General features: G+C 36.9%; 1 protein-coding gene across 3 annotated transcripts in view; it reads right to left on the reverse strand.

Moving 5' to 3' along the window:
• Positions 1–72: 72 nt before the first annotated feature.
• homer3b (homer scaffold protein 3b) overlaps positions 73–20,097 on the reverse strand; it is a 30,675-nt gene continuing 10,650 nt past the window's right edge. Inside the window, exons 4-10 of one of the 3 annotated variants that reach the window (XM_051912968.1) lie at positions 15,934–16,041; positions 9,509–9,645; positions 8,726–8,882; positions 5,058–5,168; positions 4,517–4,609; positions 1,535–1,615; positions 73–1,418 (exon numbers count right to left, since the gene is read on the reverse strand). In XM_051912968.1, the coding sequence (XP_051768928.1) occupies positions 1,233–1,418; positions 1,535–1,615; positions 4,517–4,609; positions 5,058–5,168; positions 8,726–8,882; positions 9,509–9,645; positions 15,934–16,041 (873 nt within the window). In that variant the 3' untranslated portion in view covers positions 73–1,232. Of the gene's footprint in view, positions 1,419–1,534; positions 1,616–4,516; positions 4,610–5,057; positions 5,169–8,725; positions 8,883–9,508; positions 9,646–11,775; positions 11,785–15,933; positions 16,042–20,097 lie in introns of all 3 variants that reach the window. The other 2 variants (XM_051912970.1, XM_051912971.1) reach the window with 2 other exon arrangements.

Here is a 20,097-nt window from a genome sequence, read left to right on the forward strand (position 1 = left end):
ATCATAAAGGCTATCTAGGGGTGGGGTGGGGTGGGGTGGGGTGGGGGGACAACAGTTAAATTAAAGGACATGTACACAGAAAGCAAATACTTTTATTGGGAATTCATATAAAACCAACAACAACAGGCGCACAATAGAAAAATAGTATTTGTGCAAATGTCTTTGAGGTTATAGAGCAGATGTCCAAGCAAGAAAAAAAAAAAAAAAAAAAATCAACAGTTAAAGTGAATGTTTAGGCTAAAGACATGTTTTTAAAAAGAGGATAGTATAAAGGTGGATATAAAGATGCATGTTGACATATTGAAAACGATAGTGGTCTATAAAAAGTCTAAAGTGTTTTTCCTAAAGGGTTGTTGCAGTTAGAAGTGCCATTCTGAACTAATGGAATCAGTGAAAATTGAATTGAAGTATTCTGCAAACCAGCTGATCCTTGCAGAAATGCATTAGATTTATAACTACCTACATATTTAAACAGACTGCAGCAAACTAGTTAAAATGATGAATAAATTAGTTAATGAAAAAGGGAAGTTAAGGTTAACCATTCACTTTTGTTATCATTTGTTACTAAGAGAAATATCATGTTTTGTTAGTGCTATGTGCTTTGATTTCCCTGCTGCTCTTCAGCAAACTTTATGAGGCATGTAAGAGAAACTGTAAGTTCAACAAATCACTTAAATGTCCTAACAGAGACATGCTGGTGTCTGTAAATATTGAGATATTTTCATTCTTCAGTTCTAGTTATGCATCTAACAATAATACTGGTAAATACATTGAACGGTAGCTTATATCTACAGAACGTTCTGTTCAAAGTTTTTCTCTAATTACTCGTTTAGAAACCTAGTCAAAACCAATCACAGATCTCAACAACAATTTCAACTATATTGATATCTAGTACCAATAAACAGGTCTAAAAGCTGTAGACTTTTGGACAGTTCTTAATGGTCTTCCTCCTAACTATTTTAATCAAACAGGCCCTGTTCTATGGGCGTGAAACACCTGGTAAGTTACACTAATGGCTTTAAGCTCTCAGGAAGAAAATGTGGAATGTGGATGCAAATATTGTCCTAAATTCAGGTATTGTCATGCTACTTATCACCTCTCTAGTTTTTACTACCAGCCTAGTACTTTGATGAACCGTTGAGTTGTGCAGCTTGGGAATATTGCAGTAGAGAACAAGTTCTCATCTACCTCATATTGGTGGTTTTGCCATACAATATTTGTCCAACCCCCAGTCATTTCTCCAGGAGCTTGGCTAGGTTTTGTCGCAGGTCACTCAAGTCGTAGATCTTGACGTCTAAAGTTTCGATGACCTTCTGCACCGCATTCTCCGCCCTGTTCTGGGCATCCTGGGAGGAAGCTAAAGCGCTTTCTGCTGTTTGCACTCGTTTCTCCAACTCGGAGTTCTTCACTTCCAGGTCCTAATGCCAAGACAAATAAACATTCATCCTTAGGTCACTAAAACATAATCATATTTATACAGTGAAGTCCAGAGCTAGTGAAAATACTTCTATTGTAAGTTAATAAAGAACTGTACCTGCATCCTTTGACTGGCTTCTTCCCTTTCTTTCTCCAGCTCACTAAAATCTGGCTTCTTGCCCCGCAGAGTCTTTATTTCCTGCAATAACCATTGTTAAATAAGAAATATTATTTACTAACTTCATCTTACAAGTGAAACGAAACAGGAGTCCTATTTTATTTTCAATGGAAATTCATTGGATTTAAATGGGCTGTTTTATAATAAAACATTTTATTTGAAACAGATGTTGAAAATACAATGTCTGGAGTAGCTTTGCAGCTTACAGTGTAAAGACAGCGCTACTGAATATAATGGGATCAGTCTAGTTCTGATGCGTCGCAACACGTCATAAGTGTCCAGTGTAGACATGGTGAATCTAAAATTTGAAGGTGCTTCTCAATTTGTGTACTTATAAACTATTCTGTGCCGTTTTGAAGTATTAATTGTGCGAGTAGTGTGCTCACACTGAAAATTTCAAAAAGAAAAAGTGCACTTTAAATACCCAAATGATGCACCGAAAAAATTATGTGTGGAATGTTGGATAATAGAGTGGTGGAACTATGACGTCACTTTGTAGGCCAAGTTAGCATCGCGCTGGCTCGCTCGACAAAAACCCAATAGGTTTTTCCCACAGGCTTTTCAATTGAACGCAAAAAATAAGTTCTGTGATCAACAAAAGTTTATGAAACTTGCACGTTTTGTCCAGCAAGATCAGTGCTGGGGAAAGTTACTTATAAAAGTAATGCATTACAATATCGTGTTACTCCCTAAAAAAGTAACTAATTGTGTTATTTAGTTACTTTTATTTTGCATTAGATAACTTTTGTGTTACTTTTTCTCACCAGGGGCCTAATGTATAAAACTTTCCGTAGATTTGTGTGTACACACATAAAAGCCAGATTTTCCGTACACACAAAGTTTACAGATTCATAAAACCATTTATAAAACGTACGCCAGAACCTGCACAAAATTCCCTTTATAAAATCCAGTCAACGGAAGATTGTGAGTACATGAATCTCCGCCCCGTCTCCTCCCCGAAATCACCATATATGGAGCTTACAACATCTAGTTACACTATGCGTTACGTCATCTGCATATCATTTCCATGCATATTCCCATCCACATTACACCGTGTTTAACTGTACAAGACATTAGGAAAATGACAATAAATGTGTCACATTACATTGCTAAAAATCATTCACTATCCTTGTCTTGTCTTAGAAATATAAAAAGGATATTTATATATTTTTAATTGAAACAGATAGGTGGCCTTATTTTTGCATTGTAAATTATTGTCTGACTCAGACCATCACTGACAAAACATTTTAAAAATAAAATGCATATCTTACCGTTTCCTTCAAACTCTATCCTTCAAATGCAATAGCATTTTTTTATAATATTGGGAAGACCATGAAATGGGTTATCTTTAGGCTACTGTCTTTCTGTGCACGGCATCAGCAGCACACCTGCGTTGTACAGTACTGTGCACAGTAGCTACTCGTCGGACGACCACTGAGCGATTCCTTCGGTGTCTGTCATTATGCCATTATGTTGCTAAGCTATCTGCTTAGATGAAGTGCACATCATTGATCATTATTCACACGAAAATATTTTCTCAGAACATGAGTTCTGCTATTTAGAACACAATATAAAGCGGAATCTTCATGCACCAAAGCAATCCTCGCTGTAGTTAAAACACTGAAACGGGTAAAGTGTTCAAAAGCAGTGCATTCACTACAAATATTTCTATTTCAATTAAATAAAATGTTGTAACTTCTGGATAATGATTTCATGTAATTTTGGTGCTTAACTCAATTAAGGATAGTGATATATTTAATCTAAATGTGGAAACTGAAATGTTTAAATGGAAAACAGTTTAAAATAATACTGTTTACTTCATAATTTTGCTCACTCCAGTAAAAGAGTGCGTACGCACGGTCTTGAGCTCCTATATTATGCGCACATATTTATGCTAAGTTTATTTTTTATAAATCCTGATATGTGCGTGGAAAATTGAGTACGCACATTTCAGAGCCTTTTTTTTGTGCGTACGCAACGTTTATACATCAGGCCCCTGGGCAGGGCTTTCTTGTTTTTTAATAACAAAAAAAGTTCTTTTTTTGGCAAATGTTAAGGCCCTTTCACACCAAAAGTAAAATGCATATTTACACCTGTACAGTAGAGGGCGCAGCTCAAACAAACCTTTCAGCTGTGCTGCCATTCTGGATTAAAGAAGAATAGGATACAGGAGAAGGAAGTTCAACACTCTTATTTCTAAATCTAAAGTAATCTTTGCTTTATTAGTATGGTTGAATTAGATCATTGAAGGTAAGCAGCAAAGACATTAGTTAATAAAGTGGGATTAAATACATAAAATATATGTGTGTAATTTAATATAATTTATTATTACAGGTTCGCGTAAAATTCTGAGATTGCATTTCACTGTTTTTATTCATTTTGTGGAATACTTAATGTTTTCGTGCAAGTGAGAAGAGTAAATGCATGTTCACATTTAGTCTAGAACTACAATAATCATCATGTTCACACAGCGCACACAACACCTCTGCACTTTATTTCTCTCAACATGGGGACAGGAGAGCTCAGTCAATAAATGTGAAAAAGTAACTTGCGTTACTTATTTGAAAAAGTAACAGATATTTTGTTGTAAATTGAAAAAGTGTTACTTTTCTAGTTACTTGAAAAAGTAATCTGATTACATAACTCAAGTTACTTGTGATGCGTTACCCCCAACACTGATCAAGATAATTTTCACAGATGGAACAACTTTTATGAATTTTAATGCCTAAATGCAGAAGCAAAAAGCTAAAGGTAGGCTATAAACAAACTACACCACGGTCGCACAGTTTCAACGTCACCACCACTAAGCTTCCGACAACACTTTCTTTATCTAAAGACATTTTCCCTGAAAGTTTGAATTAGAATAGTTTGTAAGAGCGCAGCTACAAGCATAACAAGGCTGTAAAAGCTGACTGAGCTTACCTGTTCGGCGTGATGACGTTTAATGTCGCTGACAGCCTCTGTAGTCTGATTTTGCCACTTGTTAGCAACCATCATTTTCAAGACATGTAACAGCTTAAAAAATCATGGGTAGGTTAATACTGATGTATTTAATGTCGTAGAATAAAACGTGAAAGTATCTTGAGCTTGTGTTAACCACAGACCTTATTTCAGCCATTTAACCAAAAACCCATTCAAAAAACCCATTGACTTTGGGACGATGGAACCGGAAATGTGCTATAATGCTAACTCGCTTCCAGTTTTTGGCCTACAAAAATGTGTCATCGTTCCACCACTCTATTCATGCACTCAACTGTTGCATCTTTCCTTACATAGCGGAGGGGGAGGGGCTATCAGACTCTAATGCTAAATGACAAAACAATCTTATCAAATTTATACACTAGATGAGTATAAGGCACTAAGCATAGTATAAGTTCATAGTGTATAGTGTATCATTCAGGAAAAAACTGGACTCTCTTGTCTTGTGTCAGTTAGTACTGTTATTACATAAAGTAATCTTTACCTCATCTTTAGCTTTTATAAGAGCCTCCATCTCGGCCATAGACTGTGTGAGCTCCTCGCTCCCCATCTCACTGGAAGCAGAAACCCTGCTCTGAGCCTCCAGCTCTGCAACCTGAAATATGAAACCAACAGACCACAGCTATTCCAAGTTCTCTCATCAAATTCTGGCTGAACTATCGGTCCCCAAATCTATAAAATCTTAGAAAAATTGAGAACGTGCCATGTTGTACAATAAAAATCTAGTTTAAAAGTAAATGATGACAGAATTTTTACTTTTGGGTGAACTATCCCTTTAATGCATTCTCAGAGTTTTGGAACACACTGAAAAATAAAATAAAATATCTATCACACTGTCCAGAAGTCACTACCACACTCTTACTTTCCACACAGCCATGGTTTCTGTGACTGAGCGTCTTTTCTTCAGAGGTCATTATAATTCACAGGCAACATTACACTCATGCCCACCCCTGAGGGAAAGTAAAGCAGGCCATCACTGCACTGGAGCTTTTTAGCACTGTCACAACTCAGAGCCATTTTTTTCTGTTTGAGTTAGGGAGAAACTTAGCTGTCTCATTTTCCCCATGGTCATTTGTCTTCCCCCTGTTCTGGGCAATGAAGGCGTATTGTCTTTTCCTAAAAATATCCCTCTGCACGCTCTCCGAAGACCTGAACTACATACGTCACCTGGTTGATGTTTGCTTCAGTAGACCTTCAAAGTGTGTTGTGGAATCATTTATGTATGATTATGTAAAAACACTGCCAAAGACTGCCTAAGGGAAAATATTCAGTTTGCTTGAGCAACTGCTAAAACAAATTGTTAACACATGAGAACATTTAAATGTGGATGTTATCCTTATGTGGTCCTAAAAAACAGCAGTGTGGAAAAACTGTTTTATCTAAAACCTCTTCTTGTATCTCCCAAAACTCTTTATGAACAATTAATTAACACAACCGATATCGTTCCAAACCTGTATGACATTCTTTCTTCTGTGGAACAGAAAAGAAGATATTTTGAAAAATGTCCAGCACTGTGGAAGTCCAAAAAACATTGAACCCCACTGATTTTAAAAAGAATTTCTTCTTGAGTTCCGCAAATGATAAATAAGTCATACAGGTTTGGATGACATGGTGGTGAGTAAATTATGACAGAACATTCATTTTTGGTTGAACTATCTAAATGGAACTTTTATTGCCCTTAAAGGAATAGATCACCCAAAAACTAAAATTTCCTGATTATTTACTCAGCCCAATGCATGTTGGGAAGTTCAAGCATCAAGCAGGCAGAAAGAATTGTTTAGTATGGAGGAAGAAGTGTGGAGGAGGAGCACTGTCCAAAACAAATGGTCATTGCTATATATTAAAGGGGTGGTTCAATGTTTTTTTCTAGGCTTGATTGTGTTTATGGGGCGCAGATTAATATGTCTTCATGCTTCGTTTAAAAAATAAAAAAAAACGCTGTATTTTTCATATATTTTACCTTTATTCTACACCGCTGTCTCCATTGTCATTTGAACGGCCGGTTGACTTCCTGGTTCTATGATACCACTCCCTCCAAAGTACGCAAAGGGCACCGATTGGTTAGCTGGCCCAGTGTATTGTGATTCGCTCCGGAAACACCACGCCCCTTACCATTACGTTGCATGTGCTTAAGTGGAACTGTAAATAATGGCATCGATATTGCCATATCAATTTGAGCCCGAATCAGACCCAGAGAGCAGTAATGATGAAAAGGGTCAAGCAGAACCTCTTCAAGCACGGCTTTTAAAGGGCGTTTCTGAATGGTAAGTATCTCTGTTTGTATTTGTGTCAAAGATATGCTGTCACTTGTAAATGTTACTGCTGTTTATGTTAGCTTTCGATATATGGTTTTATCCTGATTAAAGCTTTAGCGTAGCTGAATACATGACTGAGTAGTAGCATTTTTGTAAAGGTATTGTTTAATTTATAGCATGAACAACGCCAAGAAACACCAACAGTAGTTAGTTTGTTGGAGAAGTATGAAATAGAATTTAGCTATCTGGCTAGCGAAGCCAAACCGCTTTGTTTACGTCACTGATGCAACCAAAAATAGCAACAAACTATACATTTAAAAGACATGTACAAACAATATAACCTACTTACAGGTTCGGGCCCATAAACAGCAGCTTCTAATTTTAAAGTGGGAACTGCTCCATCTTTCAGTAATAGCCTTTATGCAAATCCAGCATTGAACTCGTGTAGATTCTGGAAGCTGTCTTCCGTGAAATGTGCAGCACAGACAGCTAAATTAGGTTTATAATTGTCAGGAACAAAATTAAACGTAAATTTTAACCATTTTTTCCTAAGTCCAGTGTCCCTAGGACGGCCAAACACAGAAGACTTGTATGCGAGCGACATGGCCTCGCCCACTTTGTTGCGTGTTCAGGGAGGCAGGGTTTATGTTAATTGCAGGGTTTATGATGTCACCAACCCGGGAAGAAGCTTGTTGTAGTCCAAACCGGTCGTAATTCTAGGCATTAAATTGCCATAACTTTAAAAGACAAAATCTCCGTTTGCATTGAACTTTCAGAGCTGTAACTTTGCAGATATTGTTTATGCTCAAGCAGCAACATTACACACTAAAGTTAAAAAAGTGAAATCACAATGAACCACCCCTTTAAAGGATTAGTTCAAAAATAAAAATTCTGTCATTAATAACGGAAATTTCTTCTCTTCCCTGACATTCTCCTACACTGTTTACATTGTAGACACAGTGCAGAGCTTCCAGATTTTACATCAGAATGCTGCCCCTTTATTGGCTGGCTCCTGCGTCAGCATCACACACATGCGTCGTGCTGCTCACATGAACAGCGTCGGCCAATACTGAGTCGGGATTCTGACACAGAACCTGGAAACGCTGAACTGTCTCTACACCGTGAACAGTGTAGGAGAATGACAGGGGAGAGAAGAAATGGTTGAATAAAGTCATTATTTTTGTTTTGTTTTTGCACACAAATGTATTCTCGTTGCTTCATAAAATTAAGGTGGAACCACTATAGTCACACAGACTATTTTAACGATGTCTTTACTACCTTTCTGGGCCTTGAAAGTAGGTAATTAAATTGCTGTCTATGGAGGGGTTAGAGAGCTTTCATCAAAGGTCTTACGGGTGTGGAATGACATGAGGGTGAGTAAATGATGACAGAATTTAAATTTTTGGGTGAACTATAACCCTTCAATATTTGTTTATTGTTAAAAATAGTCTGTTCATGTGTGTATCCAGGATGTAAACTTCTCTTGTAAACCTTCCCAACGTGCATATGTCATGCAAGAGGCTGCGAACTCAACTGTCTCGTGAACACTTTGCAGAGCTGGACCAAGGCGAGCATTTGTAGTTAAAAAGTTTTTTTTGTTTTTTTTTTACTTTTTCTGAAACTAATTGTTTTGCTAGAGAAGACCCTTATTTGGCAGCTGGGGTTCTGTGAAGCCCTTTGAAGCTGTCTAAATATGGATTTTAGACCATCAAAAATGGTCCACGTTAGGCACCGTTCACTTGCATTTGATTGAGAAAAATCCTGGAATGTTTTCCTCCAAAAACCTAATGTTTCTTCGGCTGAGGAAAGTCATGTACAGCACATCTTGGATGGCCTTAAGGTGAGTAAATAATCAGGAAACTTTCATTTTTGGGTGAACTATTTCTTCATTCCTCACCTGTTCTCGGAGGTGATCTGTTTCTTCCTGATACTCGGCTAATTGTTTTTTCCAATGTTCAATGCTGCTGTTAGCTTCATGCAGAGCAGCCACAAGCTTAGCGTTGCTGTCCCGAAGAGAAAACAGCTCCGCTTCAGAGTTTCTCTCACATATCGACCTGTGAACAAACCAACATCTGGGTTTCAGTTATACTCGAGTCTTTCCTTCTGGATCCTGAGGCAAAGACAAATTTCATCAAAGAATTTTATTCCAATGGCAGCAGATGGTAAACACTAGACACATGGCTGAGTTTTGAAATGTAATTTATTTTGTGTTACCTTTATATTTTGTAAACAGAAGGTGTGCAAACGATTTCTGATGTCCCTGTCAGATTTTAGATTTAAAGGAGAATCATCTTATTTTGCAGAGACAGATTTAAGTAAGCCATTTGCAGGTTAACTTTCTGAATCTGTGGGTTTTCAACCTGTTTTCAACATTAGCATATTCGGTGTTTTGATTGTATGATGAAGTGCTTTATGCTTGAATCTGTAAAACTTTTGATGTTAAACTCACTACCAATTACCCCAGAAAACTACTGAGGAGGAAGAGTACATCAGGCGGATTGATTAGATTCACGTGCATCTGAGTGAGACAGTTGTGGTTAAATATCAAGGAAAAAAACATGTGAAGCTACTGTACCCCATTAAAAATATGAAGCAAATTAAATGACCAAATACATCAAATTTAAAGTTTGTCCCAAATTAATGTTGCAATTAGATATTACATTAGATCTGAATGTTTTACCCTTCGGAAAGCATCTTCCTCATCTGTTCTTTTTCCATGGACTGCTCCATATCAGCACTCTTGCTGCGAAACAACTTGTCCTCACTAGAGCCATTGACACCAAGCAGTGGAGGAGACTGACGGTCCACCGACAGTGCCTGTATTACAGACACATGACAGGCAATTAAAACATATATATATTTGGTTTGGAGTCAGTAAGAATTTTTTTAATTAATATTTTTATTTAGCAAGGACACATTAAATTGGTCAAAAGTGACAGTAAAGACTTTTCCATTGTTTCAAAAATAATCTATTTCCAATAAATTTTCTTTTGAACTCAAACAATCCTGAAAAAATGAATCACGTTTTCCACAAACATATTAAAGCAATACAAAATCAAAACGAAAGCAAAACAAAATCTGCATATTAGAATGATTTCTGTAGGATCGTGTGACACTGAAGACTGGAGTAATGATGCTGAAAATTTAGCTTTATGCAATATAAATGAGTATATTTACAAGATATATGCAATATTTATGAAATCTCTCCTCTTAAATGCCACTTAAATTTGGTGCTTTACAGGAAATGTCCACATTTAAAATGACCGACAGTTCCCAGTGAGCTCACATTTTCCATCCTATGGTAAGAGTTAGATAATTCAAAAAGGAACTTCTTTAAACAACACATTCTTAGTCTGTGTGTTTGATGAAGAAACTCTAAAAGAGTTTGCACATGTGACTAAACAGGGCATGAGGCAACATATGGCATTGTTCTTTGATTCAAATTTTAAAGGACATCAGTTTATTTCAACCTGCTGTTCATGATGACTTGAGAAAACCAGAACAGTACTTCTGAACAAACTCGGCTATTTTGCTTACACTGTATAACAGCAAGCACAGCCTTGGTTTCTCAAACATGTACAGTGTTTCTGTGGAGCACTGCATGCTTGCTCTCAGAAAAGCTTGTATAATTCATCAATCTCAGATGCATTCCCCAAAGGAAGACGTTCTATTTCTAATCCGACCACTCAGGCCGATGACTTGTTTGCCTTCTCTATAGTGGTTCATGGCAGGCGTAGGGAGCTTGAGATGGAGCTCTCTGTGTGTTTAATATATTTAAAGGAAGAGCAAGAGGAATCAGAGATGACAACTCCACTGCATAGTCAATGGCTTGGGTGCCCGATTGCTTCAATAATGTATCTTGCAGATTTCTACATTTTTAATGAGGGATCACATATTTCCAGCATATTCCTATCATGAGTGAAAATTTTGTTTTGTTTTTTGCTTCACAAACCAAATAAAATGACACTGAACTTTAGCAACACTATAAGAAATAGCTCAAATTAAACCACCGCCATCTTCCCCCAAATATCATTCCTATTGAAACAATCAGAAGAAGGGCAGGACATGTTGAAAAACGGGCCAAAGTTTAGGAAGTCGGTTTAGTTAGACTCAGCAGCTATTAGTAGGAGCAGTGTTATTTTAGTATTATTTATACACTTTTATAGTATTTATTAATATTTTGAATTAGCTTTAATTTTTATATGTTCAGTATAATTTTAGTTCAAGGGTTTTTTTTGTTTAACATTGAGATTTTGTCCTTTTAGTTAGTCTTTCTTTTTTTTCTTTCTTTTTTTTTTAAATATTTCTATTTAGCTTTAATTTATTTTTGTTTTAGTTTTAGTATTAGTACTTCAACTTATTTTAAGTTAGTTGCCAAGGCAACATTTCAAATGTGTTTATGATGGATGGATGTGGATGAAGACACATTCTTCAGCTCATACTCATTTGGTAACGCTTACTGCATTATAAAGCTCGGATGCGTCAGGATATTTATTAATATTTCTACGATTGTGTTCGTCAGAAACAAGAAAGTCATACACCTAGGATGGCTTGAGGGTGAGTAAAGCTTGGGGTAATTTTCATTTGAAAGTGAACTAATCCTTTAAGATGATTTCAATAATGTTTTTAGTACATTTTCTCAGGGGGGAAAAAGAGACTGTTTTACACACGTAAAAGATAATTTCATCAACTTTTATAAGTGCATTTGCATACAGATGGCCAATTTTGATGTCAGGAGATCTAGAAAAATAGCTTCTGTGCAAACTGGGACAAAAACACGAATATGTCATCTTGCATGGCAGGGTTTTATATCCAAAGTTTCCTGAGGGGTTTGAGGATCTCAGTCACAAGAGCGGAATGAATGTGCGGTGGTGTGTCAGCTGCAAAGGAGACACAGGTGTGACATTGTATGTGGAAACAGATGCAGATGGTAGTTTGACAGCTTACCTGAGACAGCTGAGAGAGAGAGAGAGAATTCCATCACCACAGAAGAGACATGGAGAGAAAGAAGATAGAAGCATTTCATTAATTAACATATCATTTAGTAAGTGGGCTGAATGTAGACAGGCGATGCTTGCCAAGGGAAACCTTGCTATTACTAACAGTCCTACTTAAGAGTCTGAACAAAAACTAAATTGTGGCAAGTTCTGCACAGGCAAGCACACACACTTTCTTGCAAAAAATTCAAAACTCTGACAAAACGGTCTGGCTAAAAACATTTTTGACGTGTGAGAGAGGTTCATTAATGTTACGCAGTAAAAATAGCTGTAATATAAACAGAACACTGGATTTGACCAGAAAGCTTTTAGAAGCAGACACATATAGATTCAGTGATCAAAGAGCACATCTCTCTGTTTGACTTATTTATACACTTCCATTTTCCCCCCCATCACCCCTGGTCTAATGCAGAACCCCGAAAAAACACTTTATTAATTAATAAGGGCAGCATTATTCAGCGCACACTGTTGCCGTTTTGAACTCTAAACACTCAGGTTTGATTAAATAATGAATAGCTCTCAGTCAGCGGTCTGTTTCATATGCTCTACAGAGGCACGTTTGAACGCAAAAGAGCTTATGGGCTTCATGGGAAGAAAAAGCCTGTCATGGCCATTAAACCACTACAGAATACTGTATATATGGGCACACAACACAAAACATACTGCAGTACTATTAAGATATTTTGTATTTTGAGATTATTTTAATGAAAATGAAGCATATTTTCCAGCAGAATACTCATTACCATAATGTATCTGGACAACTTTTTTGTTATTTTTACTGTATAGAAATACTGTAATGTGCTTTTTTTTAAATTTAAATAAGAATAAAAGCTATATATAAAAATAGGATTTTTTTTTCAGGATGTAGTAATGAGAAAGGGGGTTGGGATAGGGTATATTATAACTGTATATATAATATTATTTCTTATTTATTTCATTTGATTTTTCATGACAGTTAAAGCTTTACTCACTCTCAAGCCATCCTAGGTGTATATGACTTTCTTCTTTCTGATGAACACAATCTGAGATATATTAATAGATATCATGACGCATCCGAGCTTTATGATGGCAGTGAACGATACCAACGAGTATGAGCTGAAGAAAGCGCATCCATCCACATCCATCCATCATAAACATTAATAAAGGCCTTCTGTAGTAGTTAAATATCTAGCTTCCACCAGACCGCCTTCCGTGTTCAACGTACGAAGAAAGTGTAAAACTCTCGCAGTTCAAAAAGCTTACGCTACATCCTACGCCTTCCCTATTCAACTTACAGAAAAAGCTTAACTGATGCAACACTAGTTCCATTTTTCTTTTCTCGTAATTTGAATACGGAAGGCGGTCTGGCAGAAGCTAGATATTTTACTTTTTAACTTGTTAAATATGGATTTTTTTTTTTACACAAATGCATCGCTTCACTTCAAAAGGACTTTATTAACCCCCCCCGGAGCCGTGTGGAGTATGTTTATGATGGATGGATGTGGATGGAAGCACTTTCTTCAGCTCATACTCGTTGATTCCGCTCACTGCCATTTTAAAGCTTGGCTGTGCCAGGATATTTATTAATATAACTCCGATTGTGTTCATCAGAAAGAAGAAAGACATATACACCTAGGATGGCTTGAGGGTGAGTAAAGCTTGGGTTAGGTTTAATTTGAAAGTGAACTAATCCTTTAAGCACATTTCCCTTCCAAATTCTCATTACCACTGGGCACTGAATTTTTTGAAATTCCCATTGTTCTAAAAGGTGATTCTCATTACTGTAACAGTAATTTAATTAATTAAATACTCTACAATTTATGGTGTCATGAATTAAGAAATCAAATTTTCCTTGATGTTTTGACATATAAGAGGTCATTGTACTCAAAAACTCAAAACTTCCTCATTAGTCCAAATACAGCTTTTATTGAAACCAAGCTCAGAAAAGACTAGTTTTGGATTTTGTCACATTACTACATCATAGTGTGATAAAAGACCATCTCTGCAGAAGATCAATGCCTACTTACAGTACATCATTGCCTCTTTAGCCCCGCGCACCAATTCACACATCATGTAGTAGTAAATGTGAGACAGACGCAAACACAGGGTTACTCCAGCAACAAAATTATAGAGATGCCTCTGAGGATTACAAGACATTTTGAAGTGCCAAGCTGTGGAAAAACAGCCTTTGCATTGCCATCCTTGTGATCCTAAAGTTAAGAAAGTGTGGATGAACTTTATTTTTAACAAAGTTCCACTCAGATCACATCAGAGAGACACTGTTCATTTATTCGCTTCATTTTACTGTGAATTTGTTTTTAAACGACACAGTTCGACGCAGGCTTTTCAAAGAGACTGAAAATAAAAGGTGACGCAGTGACAACTATATTGGGTCTGACAGTAATGTCGCTACACACAAGTGTGAGTAACAGTGTTTTTACCATGTCTCACTATTGCTTTGTTTGATACAGATCGTTTGACATGTACTGAGTATTTATACTGTAATGCCGCAGTCAAACTAAATGTAAAAAATGTCAAATCTAAGTTGTGATAGTTGTGATTTGCAGTTTTTTTTTTTTTTTTTTGCTTCAGTATTTATGGGGTTAATGCATTGGATTATCGGATATGGAAGAAAGCACATAGAGAACGCTGCTTTTGTTATTGTTTTGATCTAAGCCATTCTCTGTAATCCTGAATAAAAGCTTCAGTGAGAGACATTTTCTGTTTTGTCATCAGTAAGACATTACAACACGTTTCATTTTAATTAAAACACGACACAGCAAATGACAATAATTATTATTATTACATTTATATTATATAATGACACTATTTAATTACTATTAATATGTTTTTCACTTTATCGAAAAGGATGAACTATGAATAGCCTATAAGAACGACACTGTGACAAACGATGGTACATTAATTCATATTTCCATTTACACAAAACACCATAAGTCATCCTTTGTCAATTATAACTGTGGTAACTCCATGCAAAACTATTACCCAATCATACACCAAAAAAAATTCAGTTAAATTTACAGTAAAAAAAAAAAACAGCAGATGTAAACGTAACTTTTTTTTTATTGTTAACTATACATTAAATGTACAGTTAGATCTATTACAGTTATTCACTGTATATAGTACGGAAACTTTGTTAATCAATTAACAATTTTGTACTGTAACATTTTTACATTCTTTTAAAATCACAGACATTTTTTAGCAGTGAGCGTTTTACTTCAATGTCTTGAATGCGGCATGTCTATCAAAATGGAGTGTTCGAAAAAGACGGTTAAAAACAGGATAGAAAATAGCTTATTTCTAAATTAGGGTGTTTTTTGATTTGTTGAGTTCAGTTCATGACCCTTTTAAATTAGCATAAATATATAATATATACACTTAATATAATATAATACAATTTCTAATTTACTATTTTTGATTTGGGGGTGAAATATTACCTGAACACATTCTTGACTAAATTTACTGCACAGCTCTTGTGGCAAACAAGTCAAACTGGACTGAGCGGTTTAATAAAAAAAAATGCAAATTATATAAACTCATATTCTAATCTTATGTGTAAGTAGACTTTGATATACTCTCAGGCTGCTATAAAGGACTGTAATGGGCATGATAATTAAGGGCTGAGTGCGTCACAAATGGTGAATGAAAAAGGTCAGCCAACTGTAAAGCAAAATTAACAAGGCATTTGAATTCCCCGGGTGACCGTTACATAACTCCACACAGGCTACAACCAGTATCTCTGTGTCACCTCCTGGCATGTGAGGACATGCTTTGTTTATTGCACTTCCTAAGAATTCAGAAAAACACAGTAAAACACTTCTCTTATGTGACTGATATTAGCATTTTGATACACTGTACCACGTGTAAAGATGGCCGCATTAGGTATCATATCACTGAAGGCCAGTCGATCCTCTGTGCTATTGTTAGTGTGGTTAATATTGATGGAATGAAATGCTCTGGCATGTTATCTGAATCGAGCAGCTGAGAAAGTATGACATGAGTTATTACTTGTCTAAATTTTAATCATTACGTTATGCTGCTGTGTCTTTTTCAGTCACACTTCTAAAAGGTTCAAGATTAACTCAAGTTATTTACAAGTTATTGTGTTTACCTGTGGAGCAGAGATGTTTAGGCCAGGACTCAGCAGCTCAAACTTCTCCTGTGATTTATCCCGGACGAGCCGTGCAGCCTCCTTAAGCTCTTTAAACTGCTCTGAGAACTGCACAGACAATTACAGTGACATGATTAAAAGCTTCATAGTAACATTTTTTGAGCAAAACTTTAGCAAAATACACTATAGCAATAAGTTACAAGAGGCTGTGCAATATTGTGAAGTCAAGTCAAGACTTTATTATATAGCACTTTATACAGTAGAGATTGTTTCAAAGCAGCTTTACAGAGATAAACAGGAGAATAATGATTCAATGTTGCAAACAGAATTCAATTCTGCTGTGAATCAGCTTCTAGAAAGACAATAGTAAACAGTCATTAATCAGCTGAAATCAGTTCAGTGTTGATTCAGTTTGGTTCAATAACTGTGAAGTTCATAAATTATGGAATGAGTTCAATTCAGCTATAAAGCATGCGGTTTAAAGGCCGTAGTTAGACATGACACGCAGTGGACCACAAAATATTCTCTAAATGTCTTTTAATATGTTGCATAATCAATAAGACATGAAACTAATAAAGGGTTAGTTCACCCAAAAATGAAATTTCTGTCAAAAATTACTCACCCTCATGTCATTCCACACCTTTAAGACTTTCATTCATCTTTGGAACACAAATTAAGACATTTTTGATGAAATCCAAGGTTTGTTTATCTCCAATCGAAAACAACGTAATTACCGTCATTCAAGATCCAGGAAAGTACTAAAGACATTGTTAAAATAGACAATGTGAATGGGGTGCTAGTGAGCATACAATGGAGTAAATCATGTTGAACTTAGCTCCTGTCTAGTTTTTGCTAAAATTATTATTTTATAGTGCATTTCCGGCAAATTTATGGTGGACATCGTTTCCTAATACCCATAAGACCCCTCTGAATAACGAGTACCTGTGTCGTTTACTCAAATGGTGACTAAGTTGCGTAAATATAAATACAGCGGCCCTGCGAACACTAGGCCAGAGACGTCCTCGACTCAAGCTTCCGCCGCCTCTGGCGATCTGCCTCCTATTTCGGAACAAGAATCGACGATGGAAAGCCGATATTCTAGCCTCTCTGTGGGAGGACATCTCGGTCGCTATCAGGGCGGAACTCAAAAACACTCTCTTTGAAGACATTAGTTTCCTTAAGAATGAGCTAAAAGAAGTTAAATCGGAAATTGCAAGCAACACGGTGGCAATCCGTTCCGAAATGGACAACATGAAGGCCGCTATCAGTGATGTGGAGGGAGGACTGTCAACATGGTTGGATGAGATCACTTCATTACAGACTACAGTTGCAGAACTAAAAACAGAGCTGGCTAGTTTGAAGGAAAAGAACGATGATCTGGAAGGCAGGATATGGAGGTGTAACGTACGCATCGCGGGGGTTTCAGAAGAGACCGGTTCGAGCTCTACCGCTGCAGTCTCTAAGCTGCTGAAGGAAGTTTTAAACTTAGAGAAAAATATTCTGGTCAACCGCTCACACAGAGGACTAACACCTAAAAAGCCTAACAGAAAGCCCCGGGTAATTGTCGCTAAACTCCACTATTACCAGGACTGCGCTGAAGTTCTGTGCCGAGCCCGAGAACAAGGTCCTCTCCGATACAGAGGTGAGCCAATAGCCATCTTTCCAGATTACACTGCGAATGTTGCCAGAGCACGGGCCGCTTTCAACGATGTCCGAAATCTGCTCCGAGGCCGACGTGACATTCGATACGGGATAATGTTCCCAGCTCGACTCCAAATCTCTTACAAGGGAGATAACAAAGAATTCTTGAACCCGGAGAAAGCAATGTCTTATGTGAAGTCAACGATTCAAGGTGAGGAAATGGCAAAGTGAATCTTAAAGGGTTAGTTCACCCAAAAATGAAAATTCTGTCATTTATTACTTACGCTCATGCCGTTCCAGACCCGTAAGACCTTTGTTAATCTTCGGAACGCAAATTGAGATATTTTAGTTTAAATCCGATGGCTCCATGAGGCTTACAACGGGAGCAATGACATTTCCTCTCTCAAGATTCATAAAGGTACTAAAAACATATTTAAATCAGTTCATGTGAGTACAGTGGTTCAATATTAATATTATAAAGCGACGAGAATATTTTTGGTGCAGGCAAAAAAAACAAAGTAACGAATTATTTAGTGATGGCCGATTTCAAAACACTGCTTCAGGAAGCTTCGGAGCATAATGAATCAGCGTGTCGAATTCGCAGTTCGGAGCGCCAAAGTCACGTGATTTCAGCAGTTTGGCGGTTTGACACGTGATCCGAATCATGATTCGACACGCTGATTCATAACGATCCGAATCTTCCTGAAGCAGTGTTTTGAAATCAGCCATCACTACATAAGTCGTTATTTTGTTCTTTTTGGAGCACCGAAAATATTCTCATTGCTTTATAATATTAATATTGAACCACTGTACTCACATGAACTGATTTAAATATGTTTTTAGTACCTTTATGGATCTTGAGAGAGGAAATGTCATTGCTCCCTATGTAGGCCTCATGGAGCCATCGGATTTAAACAAAAATATCTTAATTTGTGTTCCGAAGATCAACAAAGGTCTTACGGGTGTGGAACGGCACGAGGGTGAGTAATTAATGACAGAATTTTCATTTTTGGGTGAACTAACCCTTTAACATCCCATTCTACAAAGTTTTTTTTCTGCCTTTTTTTTTTTTTTCCTGGACTTTGCTCAGTTCTCCCCCAGACTTTGACAGAGTCCATTGCGTTAAAGTTACGAGACTCCTTGCAATTTATTGCTTCGATACATATGCTCTGTTCTCACTTTAAAGAATTATCAGCACACATTTTAGTCTTCCTCCTTTTTAGATGCTGAGAGCACATAGATGTCACTCATTAAGTTATAAGAGACATTGGGACTTTTGTGCTTAACTAAACGGCAGTGTTTAAGTATGGTCAATTGGCGTTCTTATGGATGTATGCGTATTACATTCATAATGTTCCACTGATGTTGCTCACTGTTGATATAAGCACTTTCCCTTTTTTTTTTTTTTTTTTTTTTCTCTTTTTTCCTACTAGGCTGGACGGAAGCTGGTTTATAGGACACTAAAGTGGTTCTCCCTTGCCATATAACAATGTATGGCACATCTTGCAATAGACGTCATAGCCACCACGTTCATTTAGGTGGCGGGGGTTGGGGCCCTATCAGACACAATTTGTTTGAAGGTTTTTTTGTTTTGTTTTGTTTTTATTTTTGAAAATTTCATTGTATCGAATTATTGGGTTGTGTTCACAGTATTTCGCTCATTAAGTCCCCTTATGGCTAACACCAGTCCAATAGGAAATGCAGGGCGAAAGATCAACTTTTAGTTGAAACATTAAATCCTTAAATCATCCTGTGAAACAGAAAAAGGTACTCTTACACCTTGACTATCTAAAGGCTGACATAGCATTTCTCCAGGAGACTCATCTCCAGGTGGCAGACCAGACTAGACTAACAGGTGGTTGGATAGGGCAATCATTTCATTCTAGTTTTAACTCCAAGACGAGGGGGGCAGCAATCATAATACGTAAGAATATACCATTCGTAATGTCTAATATAGACTCAGATACCTTGGGGCATTATATCATTGTGATGGGAAGATTGTATGGACTCCCCGTTATTTTAATGAATATTTACGCCCCAAACTGGGATGATAATACTTTCTTTACTCACACTTTCTCCCGAATTTCCAATATAGACACCCACCACCTCATTCTAGGGGGGGATATAAACTGGGGATATAAGACTGATATTCGGCGGTTCAGAAATCCTACCTCTAGGGGTTATTCCTTTTTTTCCCCAGTTCTCATTAGAGAACTCATTTACACAAATTGATTATTTTTTTTTTATTGATGATAAAATTCTTCATATGGTTTCTGACTGTGAATATCAAGCCCTAGTCATATCGGATCATGCCCCCTTGAAAATGAAGCTATGCATTCCAGGCTTTAATCCTGGATACCGCCCATGGAGGTTCAACCCCCTCCTTTTTTGAAGTTTTTATGAATTTTATTACATCAGAGATCGATCTCTTTCTATCTCACAATAAAACTCTGGGGATGTCTTTTCTAACAATCTGGGAATCACTGAAAGCATATTTGCGGGGACAGATCATTTCATATGGTT

This window comes from Ctenopharyngodon idella, chromosome 11 (genome assembly GCF_019924925.1).
Source record: "Ctenopharyngodon idella isolate HZGC_01 chromosome 11, HZGC01, whole genome shotgun sequence".
Lineage (NCBI taxonomy): Eukaryota > Metazoa > Chordata > Actinopteri > Cypriniformes > Xenocyprididae > Ctenopharyngodon > Ctenopharyngodon idella.